The following is an 18,301-nucleotide window of genomic DNA, read 5'->3' on the forward strand; positions in this document are numbered from 1 at the left end:
AGAAGTATAAATCAGCCTTAATAGTGTGTTAATCACTACGCTTCTGTGCTGCCCTGGCTATGGCTAGAGTTCCTCCAGCATTTAATGTGTTGCTCTGGGTAGGAGGTCAGCTGTCCTGTCCCAGCAGCCAACATCAGAACATAGCTAGGTAACAATTTAAAATGTGATTATAAGTGCATTTACAGGAGCTCCAAGCCCCACGCCACCAAGTTCAGGAACAGTTATAACTCAGTCATCAGACTCTTGAACCAGAGAGAATAACTTCACTCACCACAATGCTGGACTGTTTCCACAACCCATGGACTCTGCCAGTCTGTCTTTTGCATATTGTTGTGTGTGGTTTTTCATTGATTCTATTGTGTTTCTTTTTATTTACTATGAATGTCTACAAGAAAATGAATCTCTGGATAGTATATGACATATATGTACTTTGATAATAAATTTACTTTGAACTTTGAAAGAAAACTCTTGCTTTTGAGTAATGTGATGAGTGGTCAGGTGTTCTGAAATAATATGAGGAAAGGGAATTTGCAGGGCTCTGGGAAAGACCAGCGAAATGGGATTGAACGTGTTTCTCTGCAAGGAACTAGCATGGACTTGATCAGAAAGACTTCCAATCTCACATATTTTTATGGGAAGTAGAAGATTAGATAATTAAATATTTGATCTTAAAAAAGATGAATGCCCACATGCATAGTGAATAAGCAAGAAAGGTGGTTGGATGAGGGACTCAGATTCAGAGAAAGGGCCACCACGGTAGCGTAGCGGTTAGTGCCATGCTATTACAGCTCAGAGTTTGAAGTTCCAGCTTTCTCTGTGAACAAGTTTGTACGTTCCTTCTCCTGAGCACGTGTTTCCTCTGGTGCTCCAGTTTCCTTCCGCAGTCCAGGAGATCTACCTGTTAGTAGGTTAATTGGTCATTGTAAATTATCCCATGATTAGGATAGGGTTAAATCCATGGGTTTGCTGGGCGGCATGGCACAATACAGCTAGCTGTTCCATGCTGTATTTCTAAAGTTTAAAAACAAACCCAAAAATCAAGAACTGATGGGTCATCTGTTGTGTTGGAATCTTTGAAATGTTATTTGGAAAATAGTCAATTTGAAATCTCCTTTACTAAAGCCTCTTTTTTTTCTTCTCATTTTGATGCAGGTTAACGAGTGTATATTTAGCTTGTAAAGTGGATGAATTTAATGTCTCCAGTTCACAGTTTGTTGCTAATCTGTGGGAAAGTCCTGCTGCCCAAGAGAAGGCTCTGGAACAAATCCTTGAATATGAACTGCTGCTAATTCAGCAGCTGAACTTTCATCTTATTATCCACAACCCATTTCGACCTTTCGAGGGATTTCTTATAGATCTAAAGGTACCATAACACCTCTGACTGGAATTTTGGTAATTCAGAATGATTTTCACCCAGCTGGAAGTTTGAAACAATCTCTCTATCATTGTACATCTAAAACAATCTATTACCTTATGTGGAATGATGAGTTGGGTTTGGCACAGCTGTGAGAACATCTGCATTCTAATACTCCAGGTTATTTTTTGCATGCAAGGTTTAGCCGCATTCTGATTTCATCAGATTTTCAACTACAGTTGTGGTTGACAAGGTTCTGTAATAACCAAAAAAGTGAAATGATGGAGGCCAAAGCAATCTAGGTGAAGTTACAAGGAGTGCTTAATTGTTAATGGAAGTTTAGCTTGCCATTTCATTATCAATTTATGCATTTAGTCACATTAAAAATCCAACTTCAGTGTCCTGTCATTGCAAATTCAACAAAGTATCATGAGATTACAAGATTAATTTTCCATATTTGAGAAATGATGCATTCATTTTTTATCCTTCTGTCATATATTAAATAAGTAGTGCAAAAAGAGAAACAAACAGAGGTAGTGTTCATGGTTTCATTGTCCATTCAGAAATCTGATGGCAGAGGGGAAGAAGCTGTTCCTGAAATGTTGAGTGTGTGCCTTCAGGCTCCTGTACCAACTTGCTGATGGTAACAATGAGAAGAGGGCGTGTCCTGTGTGATGATTGGGGGTCCTTAATGCTAAATACTGATATTTTGAAGCATTGCCTTTTGAAGATGTCCTGGATGTTTAGGGGGGCGCTAATGCCCATGATGGCACTGTCTGAATTTGAAACCTCCTGCAGCTTTTTCCGATCCCGTGCAATCACCCTTCCATACCAGTCAGTGATGCAGCGAGTTAGAATGCTCTTCGCGGTACATGTGTAGGAATTTGTGAGAGTCTTTGGTGTCATACCAAGTCTCCTTAAATTCCTAATGAAATATAACCACTGTCATGCCTTGTTGTAATTATATCAATATGTTGGGCCCATGATCGATCTTCAGAGATGTTGAAACCCTGGAACTTGAAACTGCTCACCTTTTCCACTGCTGATCCCCTGATGAGGACTTGCAGTACATATGTTCTCTCAACTTCTTCCTGAAGTCCACAACTAACTCCTTGGTCCTCATCACCCAGGGCATGCCCTCTTTTCATTGTTATCATAAATGAGGAGGTACAGAAGCCTGATGGCACAGACTTAGTGATTCAGGAACAGCTTCTTCCCCTCTGCCACCCGATTTCTAAGTGGACATTGATCCCCTGAACATGACCTCCCTTTCTAAAAAAGGATTTCTTTTGTACTACTATTTTTAAATTTATCTAATATACATATATACTTACTGTAATTCATTTGTTTCTCTATATTATCATGTATTGTAATGTGCTGCTGCCACTAAGTTAACAAATTTCATGACACATGCTGTTGATACCAAACCTGATTCTGATTCTGACATTGAGTACAAGGTTGTTGTGACACCACTCAACCAGCTGAACTATCTCACTCCTGAATTCCTCCATATCACCATCTGAAATTCTGCCAACAATAGCAAATTTGTAGATGGCGTTTGAGCTGTGCCTAGCCACACAGTCATGGGTGTAGAGAGGTGGGCTAAACACTCATCATTGAGGTGCCCAAGTGATAATTGTCAGCGAGGGGGAGAAGTTATTTTGATCCGTACAGACTGTGTTCTTTGGGAAAGGAAGTCAAGGATCCTTATGCAGAGGAAGTTGCAGGGTACTAGGTTTTGGAGCTTGTTGATTAGAACTGATGGTATGATTGTGTTGAACGCTGAGCTGTAGTCAATAAGCAGTAGTCTGACGTACTGTAACTACAGATGTTCCCCCGCCATCCAAAGGTAGAGCGTTCCTATGAAACGGTTTGTAAGCCGGAAGGTCATAAAGCGAAGAAGCAATTACCATTTATTTATATGGGAAAAATTTGTGAGTGTTCGCAGACCCAAAAATAACCTACCAAATCATGCCAAATAACACAAAACCTAAAATAACAGTAACATATAGTAAAAGCAGGAATGTTATGATAAATACACAGCCTATCTAAAATAGAAATACTTACCTACAATCATTGCCTACACTGTTCTGCGTAGCGAAAATCTCACACAAGCGCTCTCGGCAAAAGCACGTCGCAAGTGCTCTCCAGTAACCTTCAAGCTATGAAGCTGCCAAATCATACCAAAAATACATCAATACCTAAAAATACATAGCCTATATAAAGTAGAAATAATGTATGTACAGTGTAGTATCACTTACAGGAATTGGGAAGACTTCGAGCACACTGACGATGATGATGGTGCGTTAGGCTGAGTCGTCGGAGGTTGGGGTGGTGCAGTGGTACCCAACCTCCGGGCAGCGAACCGATACCGATCTGCAAAGCATGCAGGGGTACAGCGGTGGCCGGGACACACCCAGCACATCTTTAAGAAAAAAACCGAAATAAACAAGCTAATTAATTAGGTGCCACCCGGCATGTAAATATCGGCCCAGATCAGAGGCGACACTGATCTGGGCCGACATTTACATGCCGGGTGGCACCTAATTAATTAGCTTGTTTATTTTGGCTTTTTTCTTAAAGATGTGCTGGGTGTGTCCTGGCTACTGCTGCATTCTCCGCGAATCGGTATCTGTCCACGGCCCAGGGGTTGGGGTGGTGGGACACCGGGGTGTCATCTCATCGTCAATCAGGGCAGGCCAGGTCATCTTCTTTTACGTCTGCCTGTCTCAATGTCGAAGTTCGAGGCTCATTGCCTTCTGAAGGCTTGCTTGACTGCTAGCCTCGCGCATTTTTTTATCATACAGCTCTTTGCAAGCACTCAAACCATCTTGAAAATTTGCCCTAAACCGACGTACCCTTTCAAAAATAAAGTCGTACTTTATCATTGCAGCAAAAGTCTCTCGCAGTGGCATCACGTTCAGTTCCTGAACGACTTCACTTTTGGTCCGTTTGCTACTGCATTCGGTTTCAATTGTTATCCTTTCCTCTTCCAATTATGTCAGCTCTTCATCTATCAGTTCTTGGTCATGGGATGCCAAAACTTCTTCAACATCATCTTCGTCAACTTCCACAAGCCATACTCACTTTGTCCTTGCTTTGTTCACCACGATCGAAATGTTTAATTATGTCTAGTTTTACGCTAAGTCTGACACCCTTACAAGCTCTTTTAGGTTTTTCCGATACCTTAGAACTCATCTTGCTAACGGCTGCTCACAGGCACGTGTTTAAGCAATGCCGGCTAGAATGCCGTTCTGAATCCGAGGGAGAGCGGCTGCTCGGGGCATGCGCTGCCTTTTTTTTGCGTGCTGCTTTTTCTGCGCACTGCCTTTTTTCGTAACCGTGAAAACACCTGTTAGCAAACTCAGGGAACTAATGTAGGTGTTTCGTAAAGCGAACGTTCGAATAGCGGGGGACACCTGTATTACTATTGTCCACGTGATCCAAGGCCAAGTGGAGAGCAAGTGAGAATGCATCCTCTGTAGATTTATTGTGGCGAAAGGCGAATTGCAGAAGGTCCAGTTCCTTGCTTAGGCAGGAGTTGATTCTGGCCATGACCGACCTCTGAAAGCATTTTATTACAGTAGATGTGAGTGCAACTGGGTGATGGTCATTGTGACAGCTCACCCTACTCTTCTTGGGCATTGGTATGATTATTACCCTTTTGAAGCAGCTGGAACACCCTCCTGGAGTAGTAAGAGATGGAAAATGTCTTTGAACAGTATCGCCAGTTAGTTAGCACATGTTTTCTGTACCCTACCGGATACACCATCAGCCCCTGACATTTTGTTTTAGATTTGCCTCTAAATAATTACCTTCTATAGATCTGCATGTTTAATGCAATCTGGCAGTTTGTTCAGCTGAAGAAACAAATATAGTGTGCCCAAAAGCAGGGTCTTTCAGCTAGCTGTAATCCTGGTTGAGATGGCACTACTGAACACTTGCGACAACTCACTGGTAAGAAGGGCAAAGGGCGAGAAATTTGACTGAAAATATCACTTTAAAAAAACCATTTCTGAGTAAATTGTGTTAAGTTACTGCTGCAAACAGTGAGGGGCGAATGATGCCAAGGCGAGTTCAGGGGATGAGCTGGGCTGGTGTGTTGCAGAATCCATGCAGATGGAGTGAGCCATTTGGCAAGGAGAAGTTGGGAAATTGGAGTTCTGATGCCTGTACGATTGGCCTGGGTGCAAGGTTGGATTGCTCGGGTCGAGGAGCTGATTTGAAGAGGTTGAGAGTGGCTTTGGGCTGGGCAGTGAAATCTGAGTGCGGAGTGAGTCGCTGGGTGGTGTGGTCTAGCCCTGGAGCCCATTGTAATAGTCGGGTCCCAGTGTGAGGCGTGATTCGCTGTTTAGACAGTTTAAGTGCCGGCATAGATCGGAGGCAGAAGTTGATTTTGCTTGCTCTCCGCGATGGTCATTCCTGTCTCTGAGGCTATGAAGACTACCCTGGCTGCTGTGCTTCATGCCTAATATTATGATGAACTGATAAGCGAGGGTTTGGGCCTACTTGGGCTGCTCCCGGGTTTGAATCTGAGGAACCAATTTGCTTCGGGATGTTGTTGCTCACTTCAGTTGTTTGCATGACTTGTGTTTTTTTTCTCTCGCGCACTGGGTGTCGGTCTTTTTTTTTTAATTGAGTTCTTTTGGGTTTCTTGTTTTGTGGCTACCTGTAAGCAAACAAGGTTGTATAATTTATACATTCTTTGTTAATAAATGTACTTTGAATCTTGAATCCTTTTGTGATTAGCTGCAGTGTCTCCACCTGGTAAGTATTTCATGCCACTAGTTTTGCTGGAAACCTAATTGATATGAAGCCTGTTTCCTGGCACAATAAAAACCTGGATTGTTTTCCCAAAGTCTGCATACTTTAGTTTTAATGCCTTTAATATTCTTGAATAACATTTCACCTGTGTCTCTGGTCCATTTTGTGTTCTCAGTTGTTGCCTCTAAATGACATACAATATATACAGTTGCTAAGGCGCTATTGATTTCAAATTGTGCCTTTTTCATGAAGAAACTCATATTTTCACAAGCGGTGTTTTGGATTGTAGTTGTGTGGCAGAATAGTGCTCTTCAATCCACCCCCATGAGGTTACTATACTACAGAAAAAAAGTAAATCCCATAGATCATTTCATTATCATCAGATTTCACAGAAATGAATTCCAAATTTGAACAGTTTTGTGGCTAGTATTCAATTGTATAAATAGGACAAGGGCTTTAAAAAAGGCTCGACATAGCATTGGAGAGGGATAGGAAAGCGTTTAATTGGAATAAGGGGAAATATGAAGCTATCAGGCAGGAACTTAGAAGCATAGATTGCGAACAGATGTTCGCAGAGAAACGTATGACAGAAATGTGGCAGATGTTCAGGGGATATTTGCATAGGTTCATTTTACATAGGTATGTTCCAATGAGATGGAAAGGATGGTAGAGTACAGTACAGGAACTGTGGTGTACAAAGGCTGTTGAAAATCTAGTCAAGAAAAATAAAGCTTACAAAAGGTTCAAAAAAGCTAGGTAATGATAGAGATCTAGAAGATTATAAGGCTAGCAGGAAGGAGCTTAAGAATGAAATTAAGAGAGCCAGAAGGGGCCATGAGAAGGCCTTTGCAAGTAGGATTAAAGAAAACCCCAAGGCATTCTACAAGTATTTGAAGAGCAAGAGGATAAGATGTGAGAGAACAGGACCAAGTGTGATGGTGGAGAAGTGTGTATGGAACTGGAGGAGATAGCAGAGGTACTTAATGAATACTTTGCTTCAGTATTCACTACAGAAAAGGATCTTGGCGTTTGTAGCAATGATTTAGAGTGGATTGAAAAGCTTGAGCATATAGACATTAGGAAAGAGGATGTGCTGGAGCTTTTGGAATGCATCAAGTTGGATAGGTCTCTGGGACCGGACGAGATGTACCCCAGGCTGCTGTGGGAGGCGAGGGAGGAGATTGCTGAGCTTCTGGCAAAGATCTTTGCATCATCAATGGGGCTGGGCGAGGTTCCGGAGGATTGGAGCGTTGCAGATGTTGTTCTCTTATTCAAAATAAGGAGTAGAGATAGCCCAGGAAATTATAGACTAGTGAGTCTTACTTCAGTGGTTGGTAAGTTGATGGAAAAGATCCTGAGAGGCAAGATTTATGAACATTTGGAGAGGCATAATATGATTAGGAATAGTCAGCATGGCTTTGTCAAAGGCAGTTGTGCCTTATGAGCCTGATTGAATTTTTTTGAGGATGTGACTAAATACGTTGATGAAGGTAGAGCAGTAGATATAGTGTATATGAATTTCAGCAAAGCATTCGTTAAGGTACCCCATGCAAGGCTTATTGAGAAAGTAAGGAGGCATGGGATCCAAGGGGACATTGCTTTGTGGCTCCAGAATTGGCTTGTCCACAGAAGGCAAAGAGTGGTTGTAGATGGGTCATATTCTCCATGGAGGTCAGTGACCAGTGGTGTGCCTCAGGGATCTGTTCTGGGACCCTTGCTCTTGGTGATTTTTATAAATGACCTGGATGAGGAAGTGGAGGGATGTGTTAGTAAGTTTGCTGATGACACAAAGGTTGGGGTGTTGTGGATAGTGTGGAGTGCTGTCAGAGGTTACAGCGAGACATCGATAGGATGCAAAACTGGGCTGAGAAGTGGCAGATGGAGTTCAACCCTGATAAGTGTAAGGTGGTTCATTTTGGTAGGTCAAATATGATGGCAGAATATAGTATTAATGGTAAGACTCGTGACAGTGTGGAGTATCAGAGGGATCTTGGGGTCTGAGTCCATAGGACACTCAAAGCTGCTGTGCAGGTTGACTCTGTGGTTAAGAAGGCATGCGGTGCATTGGGCTTCATCAACCGTGGGATTGAGTTTAATAGCTGAGAGGTAATATTACAGCTATGTAGGACCCTGGTCAGACCCCACTTGGAGTACTGTGCTCAGTTCTGGTCACCTCACTATAGCAAGGATGTGGAAACTATGGAGGTGGTGCAGAGAAGATATACAAGGATGTTGCCTGGATTGGGGAGCATGCCTTATGAGAATAGGTTGAGTGAACTCAGCCTTTTCTCCTTGGAGCGGTAGAGGATGAGAGGTGACCTGATAAAGGTGTATAAGATGATGAGAGGTATTGATCGTGTGGATAGTCAGAGGCTTTTCCCCAGGGCTGAGATGGCTAACATGAAAGGGTACAGTTTTAAGGTACTTGGAAGTAGGTACAGAGGAGATGTCAGGGGTAAGTTTTTTACACAGAGAGTGGTGAGTGTGTGGAATGGGCTGCTGGCAACAGTGGTGAAGGCAGATACGATAGGGTCTTTTAAGAGACTTCTGGATAGGTACATAGAGTTTAGAAAAATAGAGGGCTATGGGTAACAATAAGTAATTTCTAAAGTAAGTACATATTCGGCACAGCATTGTGGGCCGAAGGGCTTGTATTGTGCTGTAGTTTTCTATGTTTCAAAGTTTTACAAATGAAATGCTGGAGCAACTCAGCAGGTCAGGCAGCATCCATGGAAATAGTTAATGTTTTGGGCTGAGACCCTTCATCAGGACTGAAAAGGAGGGGGAAGACACTGGAATAAAAGTAGGGGGAGGGGTATGAGTCTAGCCAGAAGGTGATAGGTGAAACCAGGTAGGTGGGAAAAGTAAAGGGCTGGAGAGGAAGGAATCTGATAGCAGAGGAGAGTGGACCACAGGAGAAAGGGAAGGTGGAGGGACACCAGGAGGAGGTGACAGGTGTGAGAAGATGTAAGAGGCCGAAGTGAGGAATAGAAGATGAGGGGAGGGTGAGGGAATTTTTCTTTTTAGCTGGAAGGAGATATCGATGCTTATGCCATCAGGTTGGAGGCTAGGCAGGTGGAGATGATGTGTTACTCTTCTACCCTGCGGATGGTCTCATCGTGGCATATCGGAATGGGAATTAAAATGGTCGGCCACCGGGAAGTTCCACTTTGGGCTTTGGAGTGAAATTAAATACAAAAGTAACCACAGGTTGTAAAAATGGTAGTTTATACTAATCTCAAATGCTATTTAATTAATTTTAAATTCTCTTACATTTCGAACATAATTCCTTAATTTACACAGCATCTGGAAATGTGGATTGTTAACCAATTCATAGGTTTAGACTACCTGGATTTATATTGTTCCCAGCATGTATATTGGAAAAATTGAAATGGATGGAGGAATTTGGGGTAACCTCGCGTTACATGAGCGGGAGGAGGAGGAGGAGGGTTATATTACATTCCTCAGACAGTCTGTGTTTTTTCTGTAGTGAGAAGCTATGTTATCTCTGTGTCAAGGAGCACATGATTGGGGGGGGGGTGGGCAGTGGGAAGAAGTGTTTATTACTTTTGTTTTCCCACATCAATGTGAGTGAATTTTTGTGAAATACCCTTATGGGAGATGCCTGTATACATTTGCAAAAAAAAGTTGATTTCATTTCCAGCTCAAAATATTAATTTTCTTAATCAGAATTGCACTACTAAGAAAGGAAGTTGTGGATATTTATTTCTTGAGACAATTACTTTCTTTCACTTTTTACTTTTAGGCCCGGTACTCAGTACTTGAGAATCCAGAAGTTTTGCGAAAAACAGCAGATGAATTTCTCAGCAGAGAAACAATGACTGACGCTGGACTTCTGTTTTCACCATCACAGATAGCATTAGCAGCCATCCATTTCAGCGCCTCCAGAGTTGGTATTAATATAGAGAGGTACTTGTCACCTTTAATTTTCAAGTGTTCTGCTACTTTAACAACTAGTTTCGTGCAATATAGTCCATGGTTATAGTCTAGCATAGAGCTTATGATGACCAAAGGGGAACTGTGTTTCTGTACTATGTGACATATTGGACACAACGGTAGCACAACACATTTACAGCTCAGAGTTCGGAGTTCAATTCCGGTGCTGTTCTGTAAGGAGTCTCTATGTTCTCCTTGCACAATGCAAGTGTTTTACTGGGTGCTTCAGTTTCGTCCCACAGTCCAAAAGTGTACTTGGTAGGTTAATTAGTCATTGTAAATTGTCTTGTTGATTAGATTAGGGTAATTGGGTTTGTTGGGGATTGCCAGCATGGTGTGGCTTGAAGGGCCTGTTCTGTGCCGTATTGCTAAAATAAAATAAAATACAAATAAGATCATGAGGACCATAAGGCGTACAGTAGGAGCCCATCAAGTCATGGTCTGCCATTCGATTCTGGCTTATTTATTATCCCTCTCAACCCTTTTCGCTTGCCTTCTCCCTGTAGTCATGACTAACCAAAAACCTAAGGTTGTGCTTTTTTTTTTGGAAAGTAAATATGAGATAATTGGACAGGAGAAATATTAACAATGGACTATAATCCAATGAGAACTGCAAGCCAGACAATAAAAGTGGTTAAGAATATCTTTAAAATGAGAGTAAGTTGTAGGGAAAATAGAAAGGTATTTATCAGTGTCACTCAGAATTCAAAAGCAAATTCATCCTTGTATGGAGTTGGTGTGTTTTTTAGAGCCTGGAAAATGTTTAAGTTGGTAATAGGTTGGAGATATCATGCAGAATTATATAGTTATAAAACTCCTGTTCCGTTGGTGCCTAATAATTTAGAATGACAAACCTAGGTTTTTTATTTTTTTTGAGATACACTGCAAAACAGGCCCTTCCAGTCCTTCAAGCCAGCCGCCCAGAAACCCCGGATTTAACCCTAGCCGAGGACAATTTACAATGACCAATTAACCTACTAACCACCTTTGGACTGTGGGATGAAACTGGAGCACCTGGTGCATATTCACACATTCCATGGGGAGGACGTACAAACTCCGTAAAAGATGACAGCAGGATTGAACTCCAAATTCCAATGCTCCAAGCTGTAATATTGTCGCACTAACAACTACACTACTGTTGTGCCCAAGTTTCAACAGATGACTTTGGAACTGTATAAGCCTGGAGACAGGAAAACTAAGTGCAGTGTGTGGAGCATATAAATTTAAGAAGTGGTGTTCCTCCATTATAATATATTGGAGTTGGTTTCTGAGTAACACTTTTCTGAATTACTATAGGAGACTACTATGTACCATGTGATTGTGATATGCTCTAGGGTAGAGCAGATACAGTATGAACAGAATTTATGATGCTCAAGTTGAAATAGTTCAGGTGAATGTTTTTAAGGAATTATTTATAATTATAGCAAGTATGGAAGATTGAAGTATATGGTTAATGTTGTATTTTTTGCCTGAGTAACCTTAAAATTATTTTAGGTTACATTTTTAAGTCTATCAGTAATATTATTGCTGTTGCTATTCTGTTGCAATTGAGAAGCTATCTGTCTTTAATGCGTTCAAGATAATGTAACTGTTGCTTGTTGTGATTTTGTATTTGGTGCTTCAGTTACTTGATGGAATGCCTAATGTTAAAGGATAACAAAGAGTGCCTGTCAAAACTGGTTGAAGCAATCCGGTGTAAGTAATCTTGTAATATTATGATGATCTATTGAAATGGTTCTTTTTCCTGTAATGATTCTAATCAAATTTATATTAATTGTGTCTTGTGATGGCTTTCTCTTAAGTTCAGATAAATTCCAATGGAGTTCGGGCACCACAGTAGTGTAGTGTGAAGCTACGACAGCTCGGGCTATCTGAGTTCTGAGTTCAATTCTGGTGTCCTTTGTAAGCAAGTTTATGTGTTCCTTTCCACGTGCGCTGGGGTTTTGTCCGGGTGTTCCAGTTTCCTCCCACAGTCCAAAGACATACTGGTTAGTAGCTTAACTCGTCATTGTGAATTGTCCTGTAGTTAGTCTCTGGTTAAATAGATGGGCTGCTGGGTGGTGCCGCTGTTGGGCTAGAAGGACCTGTTCTGTGTTGTTTCTCTAAATATTTTTAAAAATTGTATAATGCTGGAAATTTAAAGTCCATTAATTCTCAACTCTAACTAGTTGAATAATTATCACATTATTCCCTTATTCTTCTTTTCCTAGCAAATGTTTAATTTTGTATTTTAATGAACTTGTGGGCAATGGTTCAGCAATAGTTTATGGTGAAGAATTCCACGTTTTAGCCATTATTAGTTTGAACTTGTAATTTCTAATTCATCATCTTTTATTGTCATAAACTACATCTTTAAAGATTAGCTTTATTTGTCACATGTATATCAAAACATACAGGGAAATGTGTCCTTTTGTGTCAACGATCAACACGGTCCAAGGTGTGCTCGGGGCAGCCCGACAGTGTCACCCATTCTTCCGGTGCCAACATAGCATGCTCACAGCTTACTAACCCTAACCCTTATGAGTTTGAACTGTGGGTGGAAACCGAAGCACCCGGAGGAAATACACACGGTCATGGGGAGAACATAGAAACTCTTTACAGACAACAGCAGGAACTGAACTCTGACCTTACTGCTGGGGCTGTAAAGCAATATGCTAGCCGCTATGCTGCTGTGCCTTTACTGTTTAACTCACTGTAACTTCATAGTTTTCCAACCCCTATTATTTCACTTCCTAACTTTCTTAATTGTAATGGATTTATTCCAATTTCTCAAACCTGAGGCCGGTTTTGAGTGGGATTTGAAGTCTGTACTGACTTCTTGAAGACTTCTTGTGTTTCCCTTAAGTTGAAGGAACTTGTGACTAAGTGTCCACCTGGGTCCTGTTCAAGTTTAATTGTCATTCACCCATAAGTGAATACCCATGAATAGCCTCATGGCCAAGGTGCAAAAACAATACCAACAGTCACACACAGCACAAGGCACATGTAACACGAATAATTACAATAGTAGTAAACGTAACAGTCACAAAATAGAATAATAATATAGCCCAAGTCCCCGAGTGCCATCTTCTGTAGATTGATGGTGCATTGGGTGTTTTTGGCAAAAAGAAGCCTGCAGCAGTCCGATCATCAGCAAATGCAATCCAGCTTGTCTTCTACCGAGTGAACAGCGGAGGGCAGCACTGATGGGAGGGGGCTGTGTCTAGATATTTAAGCTGCAAAGGAAAAATCCTTCCTACAAAAATTAAATAATTTTTAAAAATGAGTTGGAAATGAAAACAAAAATCATCTAATTCTCCTATAAATAATTTTAAATTAATTCTAGCCTATTTTTAAAAAAAACATTTGCCATCATCCACACCACAGTTAAAAACTTGAGTGAAATAAATGGGCTAAAGGAATCTTGCAGATGAAATCCTGATTTCCACCAGTTTGTGCTCCACTACAGTGAAGCATGGCAACAGAATCATGGTAGGAATCTTTCAGCATTGTCTCCAGATCACAACTGTAACCTGAGTTGGATACAGTTCAAGATTTTATACATGCTGTTGTATTGTTTGACTAACTGACTCCCTTTTTAAGTGTTGCGTGAAGTACCCTTACACCAGTTTCCTTTCTGTAGTTTCCCTATTCTTTGCAGAGTATTTTACGCAGTATGTTTCTGCACTGAATTGCATCCAGCTGTCATGTTGGTTTTTCTATAACCTGCAATTTTCCCCATTCCTTGTAACCATAATTTGTTTCCAGAATCCGAATTGGTTTTCTTTCCTGCCATTCATGTATATGTTAAATATAAGCAACCACAATCAACGTTTCCTCTAATATTTTTAATATAGATGCTCAGGCCAACCATTGCTCTGAGCAGGAAATTTTTACACAGCCTGAAAACTGTGCAGTTCTTTAAATTATTTTTTTGTGTGTTCTGAATATAGATGGTTTTGGCATTTAGCTGGCCGGCAGTTTATTAACGATGAGCTCCCGACCTCCATTCTGTATTTATCATTACAATTTGTAACAATATTGTAACTTGAAACTGACAACGTTGAAGCTCTAAAATGTTTCAAAGCAGAGGTTGTGTTATGTTTATTAGAAAATTTATGGATTATATTCATTAACTGATAATTACAAGATATTTCACAGTTATATATTAGCATAGATTTCAAAATTGTTAGCATAATTTCAAAATTAAATTAGCATATAAAAGAAAATTCCAGCAACGTGGCAACAAAGGCTATGTGTGTGGGGACATTTCAGTTACTGCGTGACCATGCACCTGCACAGCTTAGATGGAACCGTGACCACAATACAGCTCTTGCTTAAGGTTTTTGTTTAATATCAGTATTTTCCTTACTGCACAATAACATGGCCACATTCCCTTCAATTTTGTGTTATGTCACAGATCTTCGGTACTAAGGAAATATTTTGATAGATCTTACCTGATGCATTTTGTCTTTTTAAGTTACGTTGCTTTATATCTTAATCTTAATACTTGTAGATTTAATTTGCCATGTAGATTTTGACTCTAAAGCTTGAGGTATGAATCTTAGTACATGATAAATAAATGCTAATCAGGTATAAAGACCTTGGTGAAGAAGTGTGATCCTCCAAAACTGGAAGACGTTAATCTTCTGAAACAGAAACTCGAACATTTTCACAGTTTGGACCTTGGTGTCGGCATAAATTCGTAAGTATTATTTTACTATTGATGAAAAAAAGTTTATCATTTAATTGTGCTTTTAATCATTTCAGGTCAACTGAAATTTTGTGTGTTACTTATGAAATCCCACTGGTTTCCTTGACTGCGTAAATCTAGGGAAGACATACTCCGGTCCCACGAACCCAGTGAGATTGAGACGGCCCTCCTACCCTACGAACGGTTCTCCCCAGCGTCTTCTGTCTTCTCTCTTCATCTCCCGCCGAACAAAGGACCTAGCTCACATTCCAAAGCACCAATTATCTCTAACCATAACCCAAACATGGCTTCTACACAAGGACTGCTATGTTAGCAGTGAAACCTTTCCCGACGTGTTACACTTATGTCACAGATCTTTGTATGGTACTGTGACCTGTCAACTGAAATTCAATGGTTAATTCAGATAGTGACAGGACAAAGCATTACTACCTTGTTTTCTAGCATTGTAATATTAAAAACAGGGCTGTAGTCAAAAAAAAAAAGAAAACTAAGAAGGTGGAATCGGGACCTAAGTACTGAATGAAGAGTTGTAATGTACTGACTGCTATAATACTGAAGGTGAGGACTTCAGCCATTGCTGTTGTTCGCTACTACTCACTGGGATATCTACATTATCATGTTTAAATAAAACAATACTTGCAGGGTTCTGGTCACACTAAAGTACAGAAACAGGCCCCCTGGCCCATATCGTCTGTAGTGAACTATTATTCTGCCTAGTCCCATCCATATACTTATCCGAACTTCTCTTAAATGCTGAAATCAAGCCAATATCCCTCACTTCCACTGGAAGCTCATTCCATACTGTTAATATCACTGCACTCAGCTTCATAAATAAGGTGGCACATAATAGAATGAAAGTGGATTAGCGCCTACACCAGAGAATAAACTCAATTTGCATTCTGAAATCCTGGCAGATTTAAAGTTGGTGTTCCCTGCTAAATAATCTATTTGAACAGTACTGTGTCCCCTAGTTGGATTGCTAGGGTACACGAAAAAAATTACTTCTTTTTTAGGAACAATCTTCCAGTCATATTACTTTGCGATATAAAACTTCACATTCATTATCTGTTCTTACTTTGATTTCATGTCCTCCCTAATTCTTACTGACCTATTAAACTAGAGTGATCTACTTCTTTAAGTCTTTACTGAAAAACCTTCACCTAGGCAGCTGAAGTTCTTTTCTGCTTGGAATTATTCTTTTGATTATTATCTATAGTTTTCCCAGGGCCATAAGATATTGAATAAAGAAAAAATTGTGTTATAACTATAATCACTAAATCGCCATGCCCAATGCAGACTAGCCATTCGGTTGTTTAAAGTATGATAGAACATAGAACAGTACAGCAGGGGAACAGGCTATTTGGCCTCAGTGTTTTGCTGAACCAGCTAAAAAGTAAATTAAAAACACTTAAACATAATCCTACCTACCGACAGAATGTTCCTATCTCTCCATCTTCCGTACATCCATGTGCCTATTCAAAACTCTCTGAAAAGCCTCCAATGTATTTGCCTCTACCATTGTACCAGATGTCCACGATTCTATTGAGTAAAAAAAATTACCCATCGCATCCCCTCCTGCGCCCTCAACATCTTTACTATAGTGGGATGACCAGAACTGTATACAATACTTTAATGGGGTCTAACCAGAGTTTTATAAAGTTGCAACATAACCTCCTGACTCTTGAACTCAAGGCCTTGACAAATAAAAGCAAGCATTCCTTAAGCCTTCTTAAGTACCTTATCGACCTGTGTAGCCACTTTGATAAGTATTCTCCACATTGATAGAGCTCACTCTGCCCATGATAAATGAAAGGAGCCATTTAACCATTAATTGTATTAGGTTTGGGTGGATTTTCTGGCCCAGCAAAAGCTGTAGGATAATCAAAAGAATAGTTTTAAGCTTAAAGGAACATGAACTTCTAAGGTGGAGTTGAAGGCCTTGTACTGTAGAGGGGCAAATTATTCTAGTTTAATAGAAAAGTAAATGTAAAGTAAGTAATCACAAATGCTGAATGTGAGCTGGATCTTTTTATGAGTAATAAGACCCTGGAATATGTTACAAGGTGGTGGGGGTTGTGGAGTCTTTATAGACCTTTAAATGTTTGTGACCATGAACAAGAATTATATATAAGTGGATGAACAGAAATTGGATATTGTCCTTGTGATCTTCTTAAAGGCCTTTTAAGTACCTGGAAATTTTCATTATACTTTTCTTGTACTTCAATGTGCATTTGAGATGGCCATGATTAAATATCTGTAGGATATCAAGAATTGTGGATGATATACATCTGCAGAGCCTTGAAGATGGCAGAATAGGCAGATAATGTGGTTACAAAGGGAAGTGAGGAACTGAATTCATTGGTAAAATATGCTGGGACAATGTGAAACAACAGGCACAGATCTGCAAAGAAAATTCGACAACTTTATCAGGGCTGGAGAGTTGAGTATAGGTTGGCTCAGTGGGGGTTAGTTTGTTTGGGGCAGTGATCACTCTGACCAAATTTAACTGAAGTGCACAAAATTGGGAGTCCTGGCCAGATATACAGAAAAGACTGTTTTGCTTAAAATGGCTGTTAGTTATTAGCCTTTACTTTGTAAAAGGATGGAGGTGAATTAGACTCATTATTTTGCCAAATGTATGCTGGGCTGTGGATCTACTTTCTTAGTGTGGTAGAGCTAGAAACTTCAGAACTATAGACAGTGGGCCAAAAACTGGGCATTGGGATTAGCAAACCACCTTTCAGATGTTTTTAATGGAGTTAATTAGTCTCCTTTCTATGTTGTAAGTTTATTTTATTTATTTATTGAGATGCAGTGTGGAGTGGGTGCTTCTGGCCCTTCAAACCGCGCCACCCAGCACCTCCCAATTTTAACCCTAGCCTAATCACGGGACAATTACAATGACCAACCAACCAGTACATCTTTGGACAGTGGGAAGAAACCCAGCTGGTCACGTGAGAACAAACTAACTCCTTATGGGTAATGGCGGGAAGTTTCTGATTCTTTACGTATTCTGCACCAATAAATATCAATCCAACTGTGTGCCTTTGTTGAAAACAGAAAGAAGAGGAAAGGATATGAGGAAGATGGAACGATTTCCAAAAAAGCAAAAATGGAAGAAGTGAGTATGATTTTTTTTTTCATAATTGGGTTATGTGGTCCTTTATTAGGAACAGGAGTAGAACCCATTCACTGCAGCCCATCCACTTCAAGGTTTGATGTTATGTGCATTCTGAGGTTCTCTTCCACACTGTGGTTATTTGAATTATAGTTGCCTTTTTGTCAACTTGAACTAGTTTGGCCATTTTCCACTCTCATTAACATCGCATTTTTGCCCACTTGAACCACTTTCTGAGACACTGAATCCACCCTGTCTGGCACCAACAATCATTCCATGGCTGAAGTCACTTCTGTTCTGCCATTTCATAATGGCTAATCTGATATTCCCCTCAGCTCTAGTCTCTTGCTTTCTCCCTGAATCCCTTCATGCCCTGACCAGTCAATAATCTATCAACCTCTGCCTTAAATATACA

At 40.4% G+C, this 18,301-nt stretch overlaps 1 protein-coding gene across 4 annotated transcripts in view; it reads left to right on the forward strand.

The window, feature by feature from the left end:
- The window catches only part of ccnh (cyclin H), a 47,145-nt gene that overhangs the window by 13,804 nt on the left and 15,040 nt on the right, over positions 1–18,301 (forward strand). For all 4 annotated transcript variants that reach the window (XM_063068507.1, XM_063068509.1, XM_063068506.1 and 1 more), the window contains exons 5-9: positions 1,153–1,363; positions 9,885–10,048; positions 11,700–11,770; positions 14,648–14,759; positions 17,829–17,889. In XM_063068507.1, the coding sequence (XP_062924577.1) occupies positions 1,153–1,363; positions 9,885–10,048; positions 11,700–11,770; positions 14,648–14,759; positions 17,829–17,889 (619 nt within the window). The remainder of the gene's footprint in view (positions 1–1,152; positions 1,364–9,884; positions 10,049–11,699; positions 11,771–14,647; positions 14,760–17,828; positions 17,890–18,301) is intronic.

The sequence above is a fragment of the Mobula hypostoma genome, chromosome 16, assembly GCF_963921235.1.
Source record: "Mobula hypostoma chromosome 16, sMobHyp1.1, whole genome shotgun sequence".
NCBI lineage: Eukaryota > Metazoa > Chordata > Chondrichthyes > Myliobatiformes > Myliobatidae > Mobula > Mobula hypostoma.